Source organism: Fomitiporia mediterranea (assembly GCF_000271605.1).
Source record: "Fomitiporia mediterranea MF3/22 unplaced genomic scaffold FOMMEscaffold_5, whole genome shotgun sequence".
Classification (NCBI taxonomy): Eukaryota; Fungi; Basidiomycota; class Agaricomycetes; order Hymenochaetales; family Hymenochaetaceae; genus Fomitiporia; species Fomitiporia mediterranea.
The window spans coordinates 3,547,307-3,566,217 of NW_006760390.1; the positions used below are offsets into that span (position 1 = coordinate 3,547,307).

General features: G+C 45.2%; 6 protein-coding genes across 6 annotated transcripts; 3 read left to right on the forward strand and 3 right to left on the reverse strand.

The window, feature by feature from the left end:
* The first annotated feature begins 812 nt into the window (after positions 1 to 812).
* On the forward strand, positions 813 to 2,156 carry FOMMEDRAFT_19813 (uncharacterized protein). The gene is made up of 2 exons (XM_007266118.1): positions 813 to 1,659; positions 1,724 to 2,156. Exon 1 carries the CDS (start codon positions 972 to 974, stop codon positions 1,566 to 1,568), a length of 597 nt encoding a protein of 198 aa, XP_007266180.1. The 5' UTR covers positions 813 to 971; the 3' UTR covers positions 1,569 to 1,659; positions 1,724 to 2,156.
* Position 2,157: 1 nt separating this feature from the next.
* Positions 2,158 to 3,109, reverse strand: FOMMEDRAFT_167739 (uncharacterized protein; the record flags this gene model as incomplete). The annotated part of the gene is made up of 4 exons (XM_007266119.1): positions 2,158 to 2,657; positions 2,722 to 2,790; positions 2,845 to 2,979; positions 3,053 to 3,109. 4 exons carry the CDS (start codon positions 3,107 to 3,109, stop codon positions 2,307 to 2,309), a joined length of 612 nt encoding a protein of 203 aa, XP_007266181.1. The 3' UTR covers positions 2,158 to 2,306.
* Positions 3,110 to 6,106: 2,997 nt separating this feature from the next.
* On the reverse strand, positions 6,107 to 7,701 carry FOMMEDRAFT_155735 (uncharacterized protein; the record flags this gene model as incomplete). Its single annotated transcript, XM_007266120.1, has 7 exons — positions 6,107 to 6,166; positions 6,223 to 6,279; positions 6,360 to 6,409; positions 6,467 to 6,512; positions 7,043 to 7,206; positions 7,280 to 7,316; positions 7,462 to 7,701. 7 exons carry the CDS (start codon positions 7,699 to 7,701, stop codon positions 6,107 to 6,109), a joined length of 654 nt encoding a protein of 217 aa, XP_007266182.1.
* Positions 7,702 to 11,309: 3,608 nt separating this feature from the next.
* On the reverse strand, positions 11,310 to 12,449 carry FOMMEDRAFT_155736 (uncharacterized protein; the record flags this gene model as incomplete). Its single annotated transcript, XM_007266121.1, has 6 exons — positions 11,310 to 11,375; positions 11,436 to 11,492; positions 11,545 to 11,622; positions 11,680 to 11,838; positions 12,142 to 12,274; positions 12,367 to 12,449. 6 exons carry the CDS (start codon positions 12,447 to 12,449, stop codon positions 11,310 to 11,312), a joined length of 576 nt encoding a protein of 191 aa, XP_007266183.1.
* Positions 12,450 to 14,012: 1,563 nt separating this feature from the next.
* On the forward strand, positions 14,013 to 15,861 carry FOMMEDRAFT_140490 (CoA-dependent acyltransferase). Its single transcript, XM_007266122.1, has 4 exons — positions 14,013 to 14,238; positions 14,308 to 14,920; positions 14,973 to 14,995; positions 15,046 to 15,861. Exons 1-4 carry the CDS (start codon positions 14,072 to 14,074, stop codon positions 15,788 to 15,790), a joined length of 1,548 nt encoding a protein of 515 aa, XP_007266184.1. The 5' UTR covers positions 14,013 to 14,071; the 3' UTR covers positions 15,791 to 15,861.
* Positions 15,862 to 16,165: 304 nt separating this feature from the next.
* On the forward strand, positions 16,166 to 18,722 carry FOMMEDRAFT_107391 (auxin efflux carrier). Its single transcript, XM_007266123.1, has 9 exons — positions 16,166 to 16,257; positions 16,314 to 16,401; positions 16,469 to 16,541; positions 16,599 to 16,739; positions 16,816 to 16,919; positions 17,076 to 17,968; positions 18,046 to 18,273; positions 18,338 to 18,371; positions 18,432 to 18,722. Exons 1-9 carry the CDS (start codon positions 16,205 to 16,207, stop codon positions 18,561 to 18,563), a joined length of 1,746 nt encoding a protein of 581 aa, XP_007266185.1. The 5' UTR covers positions 16,166 to 16,204; the 3' UTR covers positions 18,564 to 18,722.
* Positions 18,723 to 18,911: the final 189 nt, after the last annotated feature.

Below are 18,911 nucleotides of genomic sequence, written 5' to 3' on the forward strand. Positions count from 1 at the left end.
CAGGCTAGGAGAGACATTTTAGACATGTTCATATGCGCGTTTGTGTTATCTCTGTTCCAGGCGCGCGGTTATCTGAATTGAAAATGGAAGTTGCGCAATCTTTTGGCACTCTTGGCAAGCGAATGATCGACAATAAGAACCGGGAACAGATGGACCAGGCGAAGAAAGCTGACCACCGGAGACGCTGATTAGGTCCAATCGCACGAGGAGTATAGAAAACTAGTGCCTCTATCATACCATACCCATTTGCAAGAACAGTTAGAAGAGCTGGAGAACTACCATTTGTCGATGATGTTAATTGCGTACCCGAATGGGTTCGAGGTTGGAGGCAGCAGCATAGCTCGAGAAGAGATTACACATACTTCAAGTCGTGCAAGAAGTTCATGGAATCAAAGCTACTCCATGTCATAAAACATTTTTAACTTCGAAGACAGAAGCACAAATCCAGATCCTTGGTTTCGGTTCCAGTGCATATTAATATACAGTGGCCACCGAAAGCAAAGGTTGCATTTCTATAACCTAGTTGATTGGAGTGCTTTATCGGACTCGACAAGTAGATACCTTAGTAGATGATGCCTTTGGTTGTTTACCTTGTCGTGGAGATTCTCCTGGATTTCGACAATAAACAGAATATGAAGAGGTGCAAGTTGGATCTTTATGATATTTTCGTTTCGGTCCCGAGATCGTGAGAGCGTCGGACTTGGACAAAGCGCACAACACGTCCCTGCTCACCGCAGTCGCCAACCATCATGAGCCTGTCTCCAATATTCTATCACTTTTTCTCCTCTCCTTTACCTTATGCACGGACTCTGGCTCTTCAAAACTTCATTCACGGTGTGCAGTTAGAACGAAGACGCGCATCTGGAGATCACAGAGACTATTTATTGCTGTTGGAGCATCGGCCAGTGTTCACAGCAGGGAGAAGGCAACAAGAAGACGAGATTCGCGATGAGAGGACGCGATTACATCGAATGGGCGCGGACTTCGAAAGTACTCAGCGTGGTGGCATCTTGACCTACCACGGTCCAGGACAAATCGTCGGATATCCGTTGATAGACCTCGGTCGGACGACACCCGCGCTTTCCGTGCGCGACTATATCTGCAGGCTCCAGCGTACAATCCAGGACTTCCTTCGGGAATCGCACGGGATCATACATGCTCCGTCAGAACATACCGGTGTATTTGTAGACGACGGAGATGGACGTGGTGCGAAGACGAAGCTTGCAAGCATTGGCGTCCAAGTACGCCATCGACTTACGAATCATGGCTTCGCGCTCAATGTCACTCCCGAACCCTGTCAATGGTTTAACACAATCGTTGCCTGTGGACTGGCAGACGTGAAGGCCGGGTCAATTGCTGGGAGAAGCATAACAGCCGCCAGTGCTGGTATTACTGTGCCTGGCCAGATACCCAAGCTTGTAGAGACCTTTGGGCGTGTCATGGAGCGAGACCTGATAAAACTTGACCTCTCTGAGGGCAGCCAAGTATCGGACGCAATTGCAAGACTCGAGGAAGAAGCACAATTACTCCACCGTGAAAGCCCTCCTCCTCAGAAGCCAGTAATCTGATGCATGCCGCTTACATCCGACATGACATGACAACTATTCTTAACCAGTATTCTTAGAAGCCTAACAATAACTCTTTGATGATCATTTACTTGTGAGCAACTTTTCTCTGCCTAATTGCGCATCAACATTTCCTCTAAACACATCTCATATCACAGAACATAGATAGTGTCCTACTTCTTTCCCGGCAGCTCGTTCGCCCAGTATGGGCAGGTGAGGCTCTCGAGGACCTCTGATAACATGAAGCCGCTCTCTTACCGCAAAGCATGTGCTCTGGAGCGCCCTTTCCTTACCGCATCTCCTTCGTTACAAACGTTGGTAGCCTCGACTGTTCGATTCTACTTGAATCCGGTATTGCAAACCCACACGAGTTTCGCGAATCACGGAAGATTATACTCCCGACCTCGAAAGTTTCAAATTCTACTCTTCTAAGACAGTCTTCCTGAACACCAGCAGACCCAGAGCTTTTCCTAAGGGAATATCCGACTCCTTCATCTCCCGTGTTGCAATGGGACCTCGGCACAAGATACCAGGCTCGGCTGACAACTGCTTCCTCATAGTCGACCCTTCAATGCATATGCTGGATCGCTTCTACGATGCTCTTCTAAGAGGAAGATGCAACCCTCGCTGTGTCATCTGCACCCTGCAGGTAAAAATAACTTAAATATCAAACTTCAGGTCAAGAGCCTCGCTTATGATTCATGGGAGACGGCACGGAAATTTTGGGCAATTCCGCGGCTTCTAAGGGGCAACGCCGACAAGCCGAACATGCAAAACAAATGTCAGGTCCGTATTCTGGAAGCTAAAAGTACAAATGGTGATCTGCGCTACGTTGTTGGAGGTATCAATACAAAATGTCTCTGCACTTTCGAGTGCAATTAATTGCATGGCAGGGAATCCGCAGGGAACACAAAGGAGGAAGGGAAGAAAACCGGGATTGTTACCAAAGCCGACATGAAGCTTGGGTAGAATCCGGGCTACGCGGGGATAAATGTTGCTCTTTTTGACTCTCTCGCCTCGCGGACCGCCGATTGTGGCGGGTGTGGCGTTTGGACGGCCTTCCCCATGCCATGTTATCTTCATCAATCGATTCTGCGTACTAATGGTAACACAGGTTAATGCTATTGCTTTCGAGGACAGAAGGGCGTCTGCATACCGAATCATCGTCACTTTTAGCATATGCAAGACTGTCAACACTGCTGTTCTTATGGTTTCCGAGTCGACGCTGCATCAAAACTAAGTATTGGACATGTTTGCTATGTGACTGGAAGAAACTCACGGAACCAAACACTCGACAAAGACGCGAGCGAATTGCTTTCAGGATACCTACAGATCGAGATGGCCGACTGGATCCATGAGATTTCTCATCATAGTCGATGAGGTATTTATGCTGTCGTTCTGTGGTGGTATACGACTGCAACATATTAAAGACAGGACGAGTTGAGGAAGATCAGGAAAGCAGCGATGTGGCACATTCATAGACATACAGGAGCAGGTCCCCAAGAGGAGGTATGATAATTGTCGTAGTACACGGTAGAGGACATGACGAGAAGAATAGAATGTTTAGATCGTATGAGACGTGATGAACGTGAAAATCGTCAGATGGCCTTCAGGCCTTTATAGTAATAAGACCGGTGGAGGCAAATTGATAGAAGCGGTGGAAGAAAGAAGCGCAGCACGGCGCGGTCCTTGCACAAATGTTTCTGTTCAGAAGCTTTTATGAGCTCACAGGGCGCGCGCAGCACACATGCGGCGGGGTCGGGACTTTCGAAGCTGCTGCGTAACAGATGGGGACGGCGTAGGGGCGGGGGTGTGGGGGAAATGGGCAAGAGTGGGCTGACATATCATTGCAAACTTATATATATAATCTAGTGCATGTGTACAGCTTTTCACTGTGGTCCATGGAAGGTGTGACCCAATAGCGAAACTCGGTTCTGAGTGCTCCAATTCATATTGGATGGATGGATCTCCAACATGATCACCCACCGGCGCGCGCGGCCGTAAACTAAGGAACAGGATATGAAATGATCCAGCGTCCGCGAATAGGATTCAGAATATATTGCGGAACTCCGATGGGTTTGAGGTCATGCGCCACTCAGACTTAGAAGCGCTATAATTCATCATTTTGTTAGCTAGAAAGCGGAATCTACAAATTACTAGCGCGTGGACCTCTGGAGATTAGAGTAAGAACAAGTAATGTACCTTGCACTATGTAATGGGCTCCGATGCGTTAAAAGTGGTGACGTTGCAAAGAGATATGATGGGGCTTCCGAGTAAGAGATGTTGGCGAAATAAAAAATGGACCTCCTATTCGCACAGCGCTCCCTTGCCCGTTTAGACCGAACACAGCTTGTGCGCCTACCTCTGATGCTCGCAATCACTGCGCTGGATATATCCATATTTTCTATTTTTACCGAGCCACGTAGAAAGCGCCCCATATAACCACAAGCACGAGAAATATTTCAGCAATACGATAATCACGAATTTTCGCGCCCACAATTTCTTCTCTTTTCTTGCACCTCATGCTAGCATACTCAGGCACAGCGAGAACCTGCTCGGTAAATATGCCGCAAAGTGGCATTCAACCTACGCCTTGTTAGCGATTGAATGAGTGAGAAATTTGCCTCCGTTTCATGATTGTCATGTGAATTTGGACTAAGCTGAAGACCTACACAAACTCAGACTAGAGCCAAACTCCGTCCATACGATTCAATACGTACGCAATAAATTACCCGAGCCCCCAACGAGCTAATGGTGAGCAAATAATGGAAAAACGCCACAGGCGGCAGACCCACATTCGTTTCACGAGTCATTGAATTTCGCACATAAATCCCGGCTCGTTCTGGCGAATGACGGTATGAATCCTACGAGTGGAGCGCCTTGAGGACCGCTTTTGAATGAACTCATCCGCAGCAGACATACAGCTTTGATTGACCCCAGTCTTAAGAATCCCGAAAGGAAGGTAGACTATTGCCTGTGTTTCATCTAGATTCATGACTAGGGAAAACCCCTTCGACCAATAAGTCTTTCGTGATTTGCAGCCCAGGGCCGTGGATAATCTGCACATTGGTTTGGGTCCTTTCCAAAAGGCACAGAGCTTGAACAGGCCCGCCTCCGTCGAGAGAAGAAAAGCCTTAAAACGGAGTCGGAAACGGAAGGTCACTCCGAAAGCAAAGCTCTCAGATCCGTTCTTCTTCCGCTTACGAGAAGTGGTTGGTGCAAACCTACGCGTGCCTGGCTCAAGGGAGGAGTGGTACATCAACACTCAGTGTTGATTTGGTGTTTATGTTCATTGATGTTCAAAGGCGAACGTGAATCGCTTTGTGAATTCTTGTTTGTCGACGACCAAAAGATTCCCACGAGTTCTAGCTTCAAGTTGCTGTCTTCTTACCTCTACATTGAACACAACCTAACAAAAAAATCAGCCATCTCTATTCTCGCCTGCTATTGACATCTTCTTCCTTTCGGGCCTAGTTATAGAACGATGGATCCTCGTTCTTCTGCTGCCGTCATAGAACTGCACTCCTTTCTGTGCCGACTCGGAGTGTTCGACACCTTTATCGTCTTCTGCTCTGTGCGTTATATCGCTTCCTCTTCTCCGCTTCAATGCTTTATCAAGGAATTTGGGCTCCACTCCAGACTTCATCATGTAAAGGTGCACATTCTCTCAGTTCGCTTCCGAGATATGACATGGACTAGTGTGGCAAGGAAATTACAATGACGATTGTGCGGTCCTTTTCGTCCTATCTCGTTCCAACATGCGGTAGAACCTGACTTGGACTGCATGGAAGTACTTTAGTGAAGCAGCTATTCATCTGCTCCTATGGGCAAATTTCCTACACATAACTCTGTTTCGAACTCTTTGCCGGTGGACGCAAGGCGCCTTCTGTGTCTCCTCCCATTAGAACATATGTTCGACGACCTGATGCCTTGCCCTCACATATCCAATCTTTCCCATGAAAAAGAACTTTACGGCGTCCATTCCTATATCCGAACTTGGAGATCGGCTATGGCCTCTTCTTTTCTCTGATTGGGATAATTTGAAAGAGACGCAGTTACCGATCATTACGAAGCCCTGGCTTAGTTCCTCTAGAGGAATTACTTTCAGTGCGGAATACACCTCTTCAATCGTTACTCCGCGATAGTGTATTCTCGGTCATTTCGGCAAGATTCGTGTCCCTCACTGGTGGTTCTTCAAGCTCAATGGGTCGTGCAAAGACCGCATCGTACCTAAGCTATGCCGCGGAATACAGAAAGGTCCTATTCAATCAGTTTCAATTGAAGTACTGCTACATACAGCCTGGTATAGGAAAGGGTCTAGACTCTTCAAGACTCTCCAAACTGTTACGGCCAGGTGCCATCAAGCAAATTGAGCGGTAATAATCTTATTGAGATGCTACAACAATAGCGCAATAGAGCCCGGAAACATTTACAGACAAATTACCCAAAATCAAACAATATATACAATAAGTATGATAATAATGTTCCTCCGATATCTATGAGTGCCTTGTCTTTAACTGAATCGTCTATCCCTCTTACAGTCATTTCCTTTTGCGAGAAACAGGGCCCCATGCGATATTATCATCGTCCATGTCCTGAGCCTGATATTCGGTGTCAATGAATTAAAATAATTAACGGGGAGATCGAGAATTCTCACATAGCCACTCGATGGGCTTGAGACAGAGTATTGGTAAGAGCTCTGGCTTTTACGCTTCTACTTAATGAGTTAAATTATCGGCAGTAAAATGGTGGTGAGTGAAGCTCACTGAATCTGCATCGTGTAGGCGACGAAACCCAGATTGCATTGATAGTCTCGATAACGGAGATGAGTTTGTCGACGATGTCTAGAAAGATCAAATATCAGGAAAAGGCATGCCAGTACACCATTTTCTTCCACATACGTTTATGCTGCTGGTCGTCGAGTTGGACTTTCGAGATTGTGAAAGGCTAAGATTGAACATTTGGACTAGACTAATCGAGTAGCAGAGAACAGGTATGATACTGGTCGTGCAGAGTTACTTCGAATAGGTGCCGAGTTCAGATATGCTACCGTACTGCAGACTTGATGATCTCGAGCGGAAGAGATTCGTGACTTTATAGCTTCAACAGGTCCGGGGCGGTTTAGGTATATTTAGCTCAGAACGTGCAACATGCTCTGAAAGATTTGGAACGGCACGGGGGCAATCTGGTCAGAAATGGATTTAGATCGAAGAGAAGGACCCGGGTGTTAGAGTTCAGTACGTTGCGTGATAGCAGACCACCAAGCGGCGGAGCCTTAATAGCTCCAAGGTGCGGGTTAAGCTGTCTTATCTTATGGACAGTATTTTCTCAGAAGAGTCCTGGCTAGGGAAACGGAACCAGTCTTTCACAAGAACTATTTCATTTAGACACCAGAGGGCGGATGGGGTGAACAAGAGGTGGCCAGGCACACCGTCCTGATGATATTGTTACACTTCCAGAGTCCGCAGCATTCATACCGGCTTCATCGTAATTGACACTCGTGGACGTTCCAAATCATTCTGCTCGTCGGTCGGGTCATCCATGTGACGCACTCTAAACCGTAGCTCTTTCGAACAGACCGCCAGATTGAGTACTCGCGTCTCCACGGTACTAGCAGAGTTACATCCGCTGCCGGAGCGTGCTGGCAGCGCCGAAAGTAGTTTGGATTCGTGACTTTTCCTTCTTCCACCTGATACATAACAGAACGAGCTAACTAAGCGGAGATAGTGGAGTATCGATGAGAAGAAAAAGCTGAGAAAGGAATAATGGTCTGTGCTATTCTGACTTCAAATTTTCAAACTCAGAATCACGTATCTGGGTTACTGCCGATCACCATAAAAATCGACACATCTTTTCCTCTCCTGCAGCTTAATAAAAATCATGCGTCGGATCTAACGAGCTGAAAAACTGTCTCATTTCGCTCTTCTTGAAATCTTTGGAAACGAAGTTGCATTGTTTTCGCTGTTAGGTGGCATGCGTGCTCGAAACCGCTTCCAAGGGCTCCGAAAACGTCGCAACACTGCAACTCAGTAAAGATACTGCCTGCTTGGAGAGAAGCAGGGGCGGCTTGTCCTTTCGCGAATATTCCATAGTTTTGGAAAAGACTGCCAGCAATGTCACCCCCATGAGGTGCCATGATGATAAGTCGGGATATTTTTATCCTCTCTCTGCAAAAAATAACAAGCCGCTTAGCCTTAACTTACATCTTGACTTCACGTCAAGCATTGGGAATGTCTTGGAGTCTCCAAGTTCTTGGTCGGATACCAAGATTTGCACTAAGCAGAGCTCCTTGGCATTGGGTCGCCTGTGAAAACTGACTATGGGCTCATTTTCCCATGGCGAGCACTGGTTCTCTCATCCGTGGCAGCGTCTCACAACAATTCACTAATCATTACGAGGTTTGTCTCAGTTCATGTTAAAGTGAGCATAATGGATAAGCACAAATGTGGAACGATTTCTAAATTGGATCAGTTTATATTGAAGGAATACTAATCAATATAGTAAAGTGGAATATAGTACAACCTCTTATCATTTCTGGATTGGTGCGTCTTCGTGAATCATCCTCAGTGGTTGCACTGGGGAGCTGAGCATTTGATTTAGGTCAGAATATACCATACAATGAGAGAATTTTGTAATTGCACTGCACAGTCAGCAAACACCACATAATAGGCTTGGCTGCTCATTTGAGAGAGTGTAGTATTGTCGCTCCGACACTTGGCCCGTGTCCGCTCCAATTTAAACATGTCTACAAGTCCGAGTCCGACACAGATAGCGTGTATAACAATTAAGCTCGAGGTTTTTCATCGCCTAAGGAGAAGCTCGTTCTCACTAAAGGAAGGGGCGGATGCTTTCAGCTCCTTTGCTTGTCTGTCTCACCATCCTAACCAAGTTGATGGTTTTATCAATTACTGGAGTTGATCCACTCTGATCTATTCTACTGATTTTTAGATACATCAACGTCTTAGTCTTCTTGTTTTATGTGTATGGTCTCTATTTCCGAATTTCTCCCTGTTGTCAAAATTCCTCAAAACTGAATTTTCCTCTATTATACACTATGTCAGAATAGTAATGACTGTCTAGTGGATCAGTTTAAGAGTTGGAATAAATGCTGTTATTCCATTTCGAGTATGGAGTCTTACATTTTTCCGTGCAATCTTTTGTATATTTAGTAGGACACTTGTAACTGGTGTATATATGTGTAATAATGTGAATGCATTACTATGTATACAAATATAAAATAGTAGTCTGTAGTCCAAGACATGTACTGCTTCCTGCTACTAGTAGTGAGAATACTTAGGTGTGGTTTATTATCACAATCTGCTCTTCTGTATTCTTCTAAACAGTGCTACTGGATGCAGAACATTGCTTATTACAATACTATGATTCAGGGAGATTATCTTGATAGTGTATATTTATGTATAAACTGTAGACAAATATAATAATATGTAGTTTGTTAAATCAAAAATCAGTGAATACAACAACCTACAGTATGACCAAGAGCCTGGCTTACACTTAGCCTGTTCCTCCAATCTTTCACTATTGTTTTATCAATAATATCTCATAGCACTGCTTGATACAGATTTATTAATAGTAACTTCTGTATTACTAATGAGTACAATGTGCTTACACTTTTCTTGTTTCCATATTAGCTTTTTTGGTTTCACAAATGGATGTTCTAGATTAGCAGCCTGTAGAATAGTATTTTGCTACACACATCTGATCATTTGTCTGTACTCTGTAAGAAAATATTTAGTTACTTACTCTGCAAGTTTAATAAAATAATATACTATCTATACTCCTGTGTCAATGTGAATGCCTCTCAATAATCTCCTGTATTCTTTTATCTGTGTTAGGATCAAATGTAAGATCAAATAGAGTGACTCCTTCAATCATCTCAAACACAGTCACTCTACAGGTACATACACATGTAGCACTATTGTACTGTTGTCTAGGGTAGATACTTACATTACAGACTACATATCTGATTTATAGCTTGCAATGTTATTAAACCTTTCTAGCACTTTATAAATGTCAGTTCCAGAAGAGAAGGAATACTCAACATAATCCTTCCTCAGCTTAGCAAATGTTGCCCTGATAGTTGTAGTGAGTAAGAATTAGAGCTTCAGACAGGAAGATGGCTCACAATCCAAAATCAGACAACTTTACAGTATAGTAGCTACTGTTAATTGTAAGTAATATATTCTTTAGTCTGTAATTGTAATAATTATATTTTTTTCTCATTTATATCTATGACTGATTTACTTAATGTTACAATGAATGATCTTTTGGGACTTTAAATGTATGAGTGCTCTTAAAAGTTGGCTAAATTGGGCCAAGTTTCATAATGTAATAACAACACTGAAGTTCTATAATATATTACTTATACTGATATGTCTGCAATATCCTCAGGAGTCATCTGTTACTGCATTTCTTTGTGTAGCCTTGACTCAACAAACTCTATGCACATACAGAAATAATCTCAATCCAGGAATGTATTGTGTTTGTTTGTGGTGGTAAAGAATGCACCTATATACTTGACCTGGAACAATTTCCTCTAAACAAATTCATTTATAAGTAGCAGGTAATACTGATTACTTACAATATTCTTGTGAGGATAATCTCTCAATTCATCCAATACTCTTTTCTCTTGAGCTATATTGTCAAGGTAGAGTTGCTTACATAATATCTTTAACTGTATGACATGATTTAGGCACTCCTGTATGTACAGAATAGTGTGAAACTTTCTATTTGTTGAGAATCTGAGTCAGTGCTTTAATAGTTGCATCAACATCAAAGCCCCATACAAAAACATCCCCAAATGCGCCTTTCCCAATCCACTTCCAGTCGTCTGAGACCATAATTCTGTACTGTGAATTTGTCAACCTCTGGTATGCCTCTCTCATGGGTGAGTAATCATGGTAGTAGAGTGGCATTGGACATTCATTCAGTTTGTTTTCACTTTTGCAGCAACTAGATCCTATATACCTAGCAAAGTATTTTTGCAGGCATAGTAAAAGCTGGAGTCTATTTTAAGCATATACACACTATTGCTTCACTGAAAATTTGCAAAGTCATCTTAAATGAGAATATGAGTGCTAGGTATGCAAAATTATTCTCTCCAGGTTGATATCACACCACTCTATTTTGTGTGGATGAAAAATGTTACTTGCCAATATTTAAAGTGAGGAAGCATACACTATACATAGTACGTTAGACAACCCAATTAGTCCTATTGTACATGTGTTTGAAGTATCCCGGGCCCATAAAAATTCGGACACAAACCGAAGCTTATCTAAAGCTTATTTTGCTTGTTAGACCATCCTTTCACCAGTGTCACGACTCCTACTTCATACTCCGAAGTGGCTGGTGCAGTAAGGCGTGGTGAAGTACTAAATCGGCCGAACCTGCATCTAAGTATAACGTACACATATGTGTAGTGTATTTAGAACACCTTGCCGAAAGAGTATTTTGGGGTCATTTGCCACCCAACGTATAATTGCGACCGATCGTAGGAAGAATGCAGTATATCCGTACGCCAGAGACTCTCAACTTCTAGAAGCCTAGTGAATAATCTTAGAAGGTCATCATGAGCCTGCTACAATGAGCTTAGACACCACAATGCCAGTGGAGAGTACAAAACATACAACAGTAGTCAAAATTAATCACGAATAAATATAGTACATGAAGTCATCATATGTGCGTACAGAATCCAGAATAGAATGAAAAGCGAAATGTCCGAAATAATCATGAACGCCTCTTCTTGTGGGATACAGGACCCCACGCAATATTGTCGTCATCCATGTCCTCAGCCTGTCAATGGACGATATAAGCTACTACTTACAATCAACAAAGTAAAAAACAGGTATTCACATAAATGCGCGAGGGATTGATTTCGGAGTATTGGAATGAATCGGAACTCTTGTTCGCCTAAGTACGCAGTCAGAACAACACGTGGCGAAGAATCAATAGTAAGGCTTACAGATTCCGAATCGTAAGAGCGACGAAGGCCAAATGGCACAGATAGCCTCACTGAAGAAGACGAGGCAGATGATGACGTCTAAGACGGTGCAGAATTAGACACGGAATTATATTGTCATGATATCATCCAACTTACATGTATGCTCGCAGTCGAAGAGTGAGCAAGTCGCGAGTGTGGCAGAGTGAGGTTCATCATCGTGATAGTAGTTGTCGGAGAGTGTAGCGATAGAACTTTATGGGGAGTAATTTGCAACGGAAGGCTGCTCAAGTCGAGAGTTGATTGTGTTACTGGATGCTGAGCATTCCGAGACCAAAAGGACGTCTGCTTTATAGTCTTTGCAAGACCCGAACGGACCGTGCAAATTTAGCTCAGAGTTTTTATTTAGGTCAGATTAAGTCCCATTTTCTTAGCGTTTGGAGCGGCTGGCCGGAAGCATTTTCCTTAGCGACAAAGTTAGATAGAAGTGACCCCATCCTTACAATTCCAATCGAAAAGACCAAGAAGTCCAGTATCAGTGGAAAAACAAGACAAGCTCAAACTCGACAGTCTTGGCAAGAGCGTCCCTGATACAGAGTTGAAGCATTCAACACAACGCACAGAAAGCCAGGACGTATCACAATCGTAAGTCGCCTTTCCCCGCCGAGTCGGACGAAACACGTGTGCATTGTACACTAGGCACGGTGGACAGTCAACAGGAACCCGGATATCCGTAATGCCGATGCGGAGTGCACTGCAATGACGCTCTCTAGGACAACTAGCTTGATTGTCTTTGTCCCTCAAAGATTGACATGTGACGCATTCATCTGTAGCCCTCTCAACTACGTCGTTAGATTGAGCTCCGGTGTCTCCACGGTGCTAACAGCGTAGGTCCGTACACGGAGCATGCTGGCAAGCTCCGGAGGCATTTACACTGCTATCATTTTGTCTCGCCTCCGCTGTGCAGGAAAAGCGTCTCGAAAACGCCGAGATGATGATGATGAAATGATGGGAAGAAAAGGCTCGAAGAGGATGCACTCAAGCTTGCTTCTGGCTGTGAATTTTCAAACTCAGACTACTCGGCTGCCGACCTTACCTTACAATTACATCTCTATTCCAACTCTTTCGTTAACATGCACGGCGATATCCGCATGCTTCATATCTGTTGTACCTCATTTTCCATCTTGTCAACGGTTCCTGAAGCTTTGTGATGGAAACTTCGTAAATTCGTATCGTCCTTATGCTTTTCTGACTACCTGTCTCTATACGCGTTTGGCAACATGCTTCACACATAATCGCTGGCAATTCCTTGCAATGACGTTAGCCAAAGGAACTGTACAAGAGGAGAGTCAAAATTGCGATAAGGCGCCTTCCAGACGCTTCTGTGCTATACGTCATGATTTCATGCAGTGCCTTTTCATGAGGAGTCAAGAAAATTAGCTTGCGCTTGTCTTTCCTCTCCAAAAATACCTTGCTATATCAGCATGGAATACACCTTGGCGGGCGCCGAGACTGGGGCATACAACTACAGTCTCCACTCAGCTGGACGGTTACCAAGATTTGCATCATAATATCAGCCTTGGCCCTGGTCCGTGTGTGAATCCGTCCGTTCAAGGTCTATTCACATGCATGCAAAGAATGATATTTTGTACCTGGGAAGAAGTAGCTCGCATAATGCATTGGTGATCGGTTGGGTATTTCTTCCCCTCGTCGGAAGCGAAAGGTTTGTATTATCGGAGATAGAGTACGAGATTGTAAGTAAGGGAGTAATCTCCTGCTTTTGGTTATCAACTCGGCCGAAGGTATTGCTCAGATCAAGGACGGCGTAAGTCTCAAGTTGAGGAACAAGACTCCTTATCTACTATACTTGGCGCATCGGGACCCGGTGGTGAGCGCGTAATACGAAGTAGATAGCTCCAACGTACCTCGCATGAAGACAAGGAATATTTCAGGGCTTACGTTGGTCAAGACAGTCTGGATCACTTTCGCGAAAGATCGAGAAGTGCGTATTTCGGTCCATTTGCTGAATGTCGGTACCGTCCTGGAAATGTCTCATGCGTTGAATCCTCCTGTTAATAAGATATCTTCTCACAGAACACGCTTGGCGAATATCCTCGGTGGCACTAGACATGTCTGGTGTGAAGTGCGCAGCCGTCTTCAACCGTACAACACTGGGGAACTTTCACGTTTTCCATCTCACGGCTCCGCGGATGGAGATTGCGGCTCCATACGATTATTTGATCATTATTTGTCTTTCTAGAGGCATCGATGCTCCAAACTAAGCCAGCTTGGCGTGTATGTCTGTTGTAAATTTAACTTTCTGTAAAGTCGGGACACGCTTTGTAGCTGCTAACACACGAATGTATTATGTAACATGATTACTCGAGTTTCGCCTCACGCCCACATGACCTTGACCTCATACGTCTATCAGTATCAGTGACCCTCGGTACGGACCATGAACAGCCTCCTTCTCCTCGACGTCGACCACCATTGCAGCGACGAAGGCTGTCGATTACTTCACGTCCCTGGAGAGTGAGCCTAACTAGTCGTTATGGTCTCAAACCTTGCCAGTCGGCCGCTACGACGCCTACTCACGCGTCGTCCGATTCTTGCACACCACTTCCACCGCACGTCCGTATGGGCAACGCGTAAGATTATTCAGCCTTTCAAGCTCGCAGATATTGGAGAAGGCATTACCGAATGCGAAGTAATCAAATGGTATGTCTATGATCGAGCTTGGAAGCGTATTATTCACTCACCTGATGCCGGCCGGTGACACTGAATTAGGAATGTGAAGCCGTCGAGCAATGTACAATTATTCGACCCTCTATGCGAAGTTCAGAGCGACAAAGCAAGCGTAGAGATAACAAGTCCATTTGAAGGTGTCGTGAAGGAGCTCCTCGTCAGAGAGGGTCAAGTGGCAAAGGTTGGTGAGGATCTATGCATGATTGAAGTGGTCGACGAAAGCTCCGAAGAGCCTGGAGCTGCCGATGCAACAATGAATGAAGACATAGTAGAACAAGCTACATCGGTACATGAACCTGGGACAAGCAGCTCGGAGCAATCAATGCCAGCTAGCACTTCGAGTGGCGTTGAGCGAAACTTGCATCCTTTGGATCCGCGTGCACAAGCTGAACACAAGTCAGAACCACTGTCTGTACTTGCTCTTCCCTCAGTACGGCACTTTGCGAAAGAACGTGGCGTAGATTTGACGCATCTCGCACCCGGTTCTGGGAAAGGTGGTAGAGTTGAAAAGAAAGATGTCGAAGAATTCCTTGCGCGTGCTTCGTCCCAAGGTTCCACACACCTGGCCGGGCCCTCAATACAGGAGCGTGCAGATAATGAAGTCGTCGTGGAACTAGGAAGAACAAGGCACGCTATGTGGAAAGCGATGGCTAAGGTATTAGTTCCTTTTTCCATTGTTTCTTAACTTCTTACTAATTAGTCTTCAGAGCCTTGAGATACCACATTTTGGGTACGCATTTTCTTGGGGAAAGTTGACACATTTTGCTGACATTTATTCAGATACTCTACATATCTAGATCTCACGTCTCTCCACAACGTCATACCCGTCCTCAACGCATATATCCCACCTCATTATCTGTTAGAACCTCCACCAGAAAAGCCGATGGCCGTCAGTCCATCATCCGTTCACCCAGTTCCTCCGCCCCCAGAAGTTCCACCGACAGCAAGATTTTCGCGATTGACATATCTTCCGTTCCTGCTCAAGACTCTTGCCATTGCCATGCACGAATGGCCGCTATTCCGTTCCTCTATTACACCTTTTTCCACGAATTCTGAGACAAAACCGACACTTACTATACGGCCACATGCAGACATTAGCATTGCCCTTTCAACACCGTCTGGACTCTATACTCCAACTCTGCAACGTGTCTCTTCTCATTCCGTCTACAGCCTTGCCTCGCGGCTGGCGCACCTTTCAGCCCTTGGCCGTCGTATGCCATGTGGACTCGGTCCTGCTGAGATGCCAAAAGCCGGTGGGACACTGACTGTCTCGAATGTTGGTGCATTAGGCAACGGTGAATTTGCGAGCCCTGTCCTCGTTCCAGGTGGAGGAGTCGCGATCGTAGCTATTGGCCGTGCCAAATGGACCCGAGACGAGGAGAGGAATGGCGAAAGGCGGTTAAAGGTCGGTGTAAGTTGGAGTGCGGATCATCGCATCGTAGAGGGTGCAGAGTTGGCTGCGTTCGTAGAATGCTGGAGAGGGTATATAGAGCATCCAGAGAGGTTAATCGGAATTGGTGTATGATTACTGTAATGCATGCCATGGTGATTACTTATGGCGTATTTTTGGGGTCGTGACCGTGGGAACTGTGTAATCTTTGGCGGAGAGAATATTAAAAGTCAAAAGTTCTTTCCACTACCTCTCACCCCACACAGCGGGAAAGTCTCACAATCCAACAATGGTCATGAGAGCTCTGCGATTGAGGTCAATTGTCAGCAGATGGAATAAACCATCATTCGAACCAAGTGTTGAACGTCAAGCTGGGTCGGACCAGGTCGGACAACGAGATATCTAGCCGGTATATTGGTCCGAGCCCTAGACCTTTCTTGCACGAGACTGTCGGCCCGCGATCCATTAGTATTTCGTAACGTTCAGTCCTCCGTTCTTGAAAAGAGCCGGAGAGTGTCTTTATCTTGCCCTCAGTCTGGTCTCGCCGAGATGGCGTCCATAGGTACTCTAATTTGGGTCTCTGTTCGTCCTCTCTTGCGGCTGTGAGCTTTCGACCAGATAAATTCTCTTTTCAAGAAGTAACTCATGCAGAAGATAGAGTAATCTGTGCATCATGTGGCTTCATTATCACCAAAGCCGACATCTTCCCACTCGTTGCAGCCAGAGGGACGGGGCAGATCCTTCTTGTACGTAGATGGGTATCCTGTCAAGCAAAGTTCGCAGTCAGCCCAGTTCTCAAGTTTGAATTCATAGCATATAACGTTGCCAGCTCTCTTCTTCTCCAAAATAGTACCTGCTTTCACGTCTCAGAACGTTGGGGCACTCGGTAAGTTTCGTTTTATACTTGCTTACATATTCACTATGCTTATCCAAGTAATATTAGGACCTCTTGTCCTTGTTGCAGTAATATATGAAGCTCTCGGTGTACTCCTTGCTTGGATAGTAAAACAGTTCTTTTGGGTCCCTCATCGCTTTCGTTACGGCATCCTGATAGCAGGCGGCTGGAGCAATGTTGGAGACGTTCGTAAGTCTCCCCGATATCTACTCGAATTCACTTATCACTTACAGTGTTACATATTTCATATTTTGATTTCATACAGCGACCGCTGTCATTATGAGCGTCACTGGTGCCGCACCATTTAACCCTTCTACCGATCAAACGCTTGCGGTGGCTTACTTGTCCGCCTTTATTATTGTTTTCTTTGTGAGTATCCTCTATTCATTTGGCTCTTTTTCCGCGCATGTTACCCCTATTCTGACACAGTCATATTCTAATGTATTTCCTGATCAACTCCTCATTATTTTGCCTCTACTAAATCGAATTGATATTTGTTCACCGCCCTGTGCTTTCTCACAATAGATCACGCTCTTCCCGATGGGCTTCTATCGACTTATCGCATGGGACTACATCGGACCAGAAGTCGACGATGAGGAGCTTCGCATGGGAGTTTCCGAAAAGACACGAGAATCCATCCGTAAAATGACGCATAGCATAAGCGCTGTGCGAAGGCGTTTCGCCCATGCTGCAGATAAAAGTTCCCAAGAAGGCGTAGATGCGGAGAAGCAGGATAATATTCAGTCCAACGATTTGAAATACTGTGACAGCAGCGCGGAGAAAGGCCGCCAGAGAACTGGTGATGCATCCGAGATCGAGTGTATACAAAAAGAAATTCCGACGGGCGGGTATGAAAGTAGAACCGCACTGTCAGCGCCAATCTCTCAACACCAACAACAGAAGCACGTATCTTTTCATGATGCTGAAGCTGACGACGTTCCGACCGTCGTGCTTTCAGAGCAATCTCCTTCACAGCCCTGTTCAACCGTTTACACGGCAAAAGACAGTGGCCCATCACGTATTACTTCGCCTTCTCCATCTGTTACCCAGGTCGATTCAGAGTCTACTTTCACCAATGTTCGAAACACGTTGCGTCACGTACGCTTACAGAGAAATCGCAAGCAAGTTGGTGCAAACGGTGATGATACAGGTTCAAGTCCGGGCGGAGACGTTCCGAAAGTTGTCGGACCTTCGACAACAGCCCAGCCGACTTCTCGTGCTCTTCGACATCGCATCCTCGCACAAGGAAGGAACGCGCTTTCGTCCATGAATAGCCCACAAGCAATCACGATTTTCACTGCACTTATCATTGCACTCGTACCTCCCCTAAAAGCGCTATTCACACCTATTGATAACTCACCTATCCCGAATGCCCCGGATGGTCAACCGCCACTCGCATTCATACTAGACACCGCTAGGTGTGTTTTCTCTGTAAACGTCAACTCCTCTATTCACTCACTCCTTTGTTTTAACTTGTCATGTTTTGCATTTGCAGTTTCATAGGTGCAGCATCAGTACCCATGGGACTGGTCTGTCTCGGATCAGCCCTTGCACGTCTTAGAGTACCTCGATCGCAATGGGGTTCTCTCCCACTCGGCGCAATTTTTTCACTTGCAGTTGGGAAAATGGTCCTGATGCCAGTGATCGGAGTGCTCATGGTCCAGGGCCTCACATTTGCGGGAATCATCAGCGCGGAGGATAAAGTACTGAGATTTGTTTGCATGTACGTTCCCGAAAACTACTACGATATAAGAGTGAGGACTGTTGCTAATGTTCGTGCATCACAGATTTTTGTCTTGTATACCAACTGCTACTACGCAGGTAAGTCCAGACTTGCATTGCGCCAACCAGTTTACATTGCTAATCTCGTGGGTCATCAAGGTGTATCTTACGCAAGTATATTCCGGAACTGGCGAGGCTACTGCATTGTCCGCTTTCCTCATCCCGCAGTATGCACTCATGTTCGTCACGATGACCATCCTTTCCGCGTACACGCTTTCGCTGCTCTTCTAGCTCATACGGAACTTGTCGTGTATGGCTTGAGAAATGTAACGATTGCACTACCTGTGCATTTGTGCAACATGTGTTGTAGGTGCTTGTGGGTGTTTTCCTTTTTGTTCACTAGACTACCCTGTATCCTACTACACATGTATATGCATATATAAAGGGTTTTCGAGCTAAGGGTTAGAGGATTCTTTCTCCTTCTTGGCACTCAATTACTAGGTTATCCTAGTCAGTAGTTGAGTGTACTGGTAAAGAGAGAATCTTTGTGTAAGGCTAGTATACCTATCCTTACACATTTTTGACTGAACCCACCTTTCCATAAACCTGCTAGGCTTTGACAACTGGAACTGAGGGCTT

Bases quoted from the DNA above. Each gene is read 5' to 3' on its own strand.
- FOMMEDRAFT_19813 (XM_007266118.1), top strand. From the start codon at position 972: ATGGGCGCGGACTTCGAAAGTACTCAGCGTGGTGGCATCTTGACCTAC.
- FOMMEDRAFT_140490 (XM_007266122.1), top strand. From the start codon at position 14,072: ATGGTCTCAAACCTTGCCAGTCGGCCGCTACGACGCCTACTCACGCGT. The intron at 14,921-14,972 runs GTATTAGTTCCT...ATTAGTCTTCAG, and splicing joins TGTGGAAAGCGATGGCTAAG to AGCCTTGAGATACCACATTT. The intron at 14,996-15,045 runs GTACGCATTTTC...ACATTTATTCAG, and splicing joins CTTGAGATACCACATTTTGG to ATACTCTACATATCTAGATC.
- FOMMEDRAFT_107391 (XM_007266123.1), top strand. From the start codon at position 16,205: ATGGCGTCCATAGGTACTCTAATTTGGGTCTCTGTTCGTCCTCTCTTG. The intron at 16,402-16,468 runs GTACGTAGATGG...TTGAATTCATAG, and splicing joins GGACGGGGCAGATCCTTCTT to CATATAACGTTGCCAGCTCT. The intron at 16,542-16,598 runs GTAAGTTTCGTT...AAGTAATATTAG, and splicing joins TCAGAACGTTGGGGCACTCG to GACCTCTTGTCCTTGTTGCA.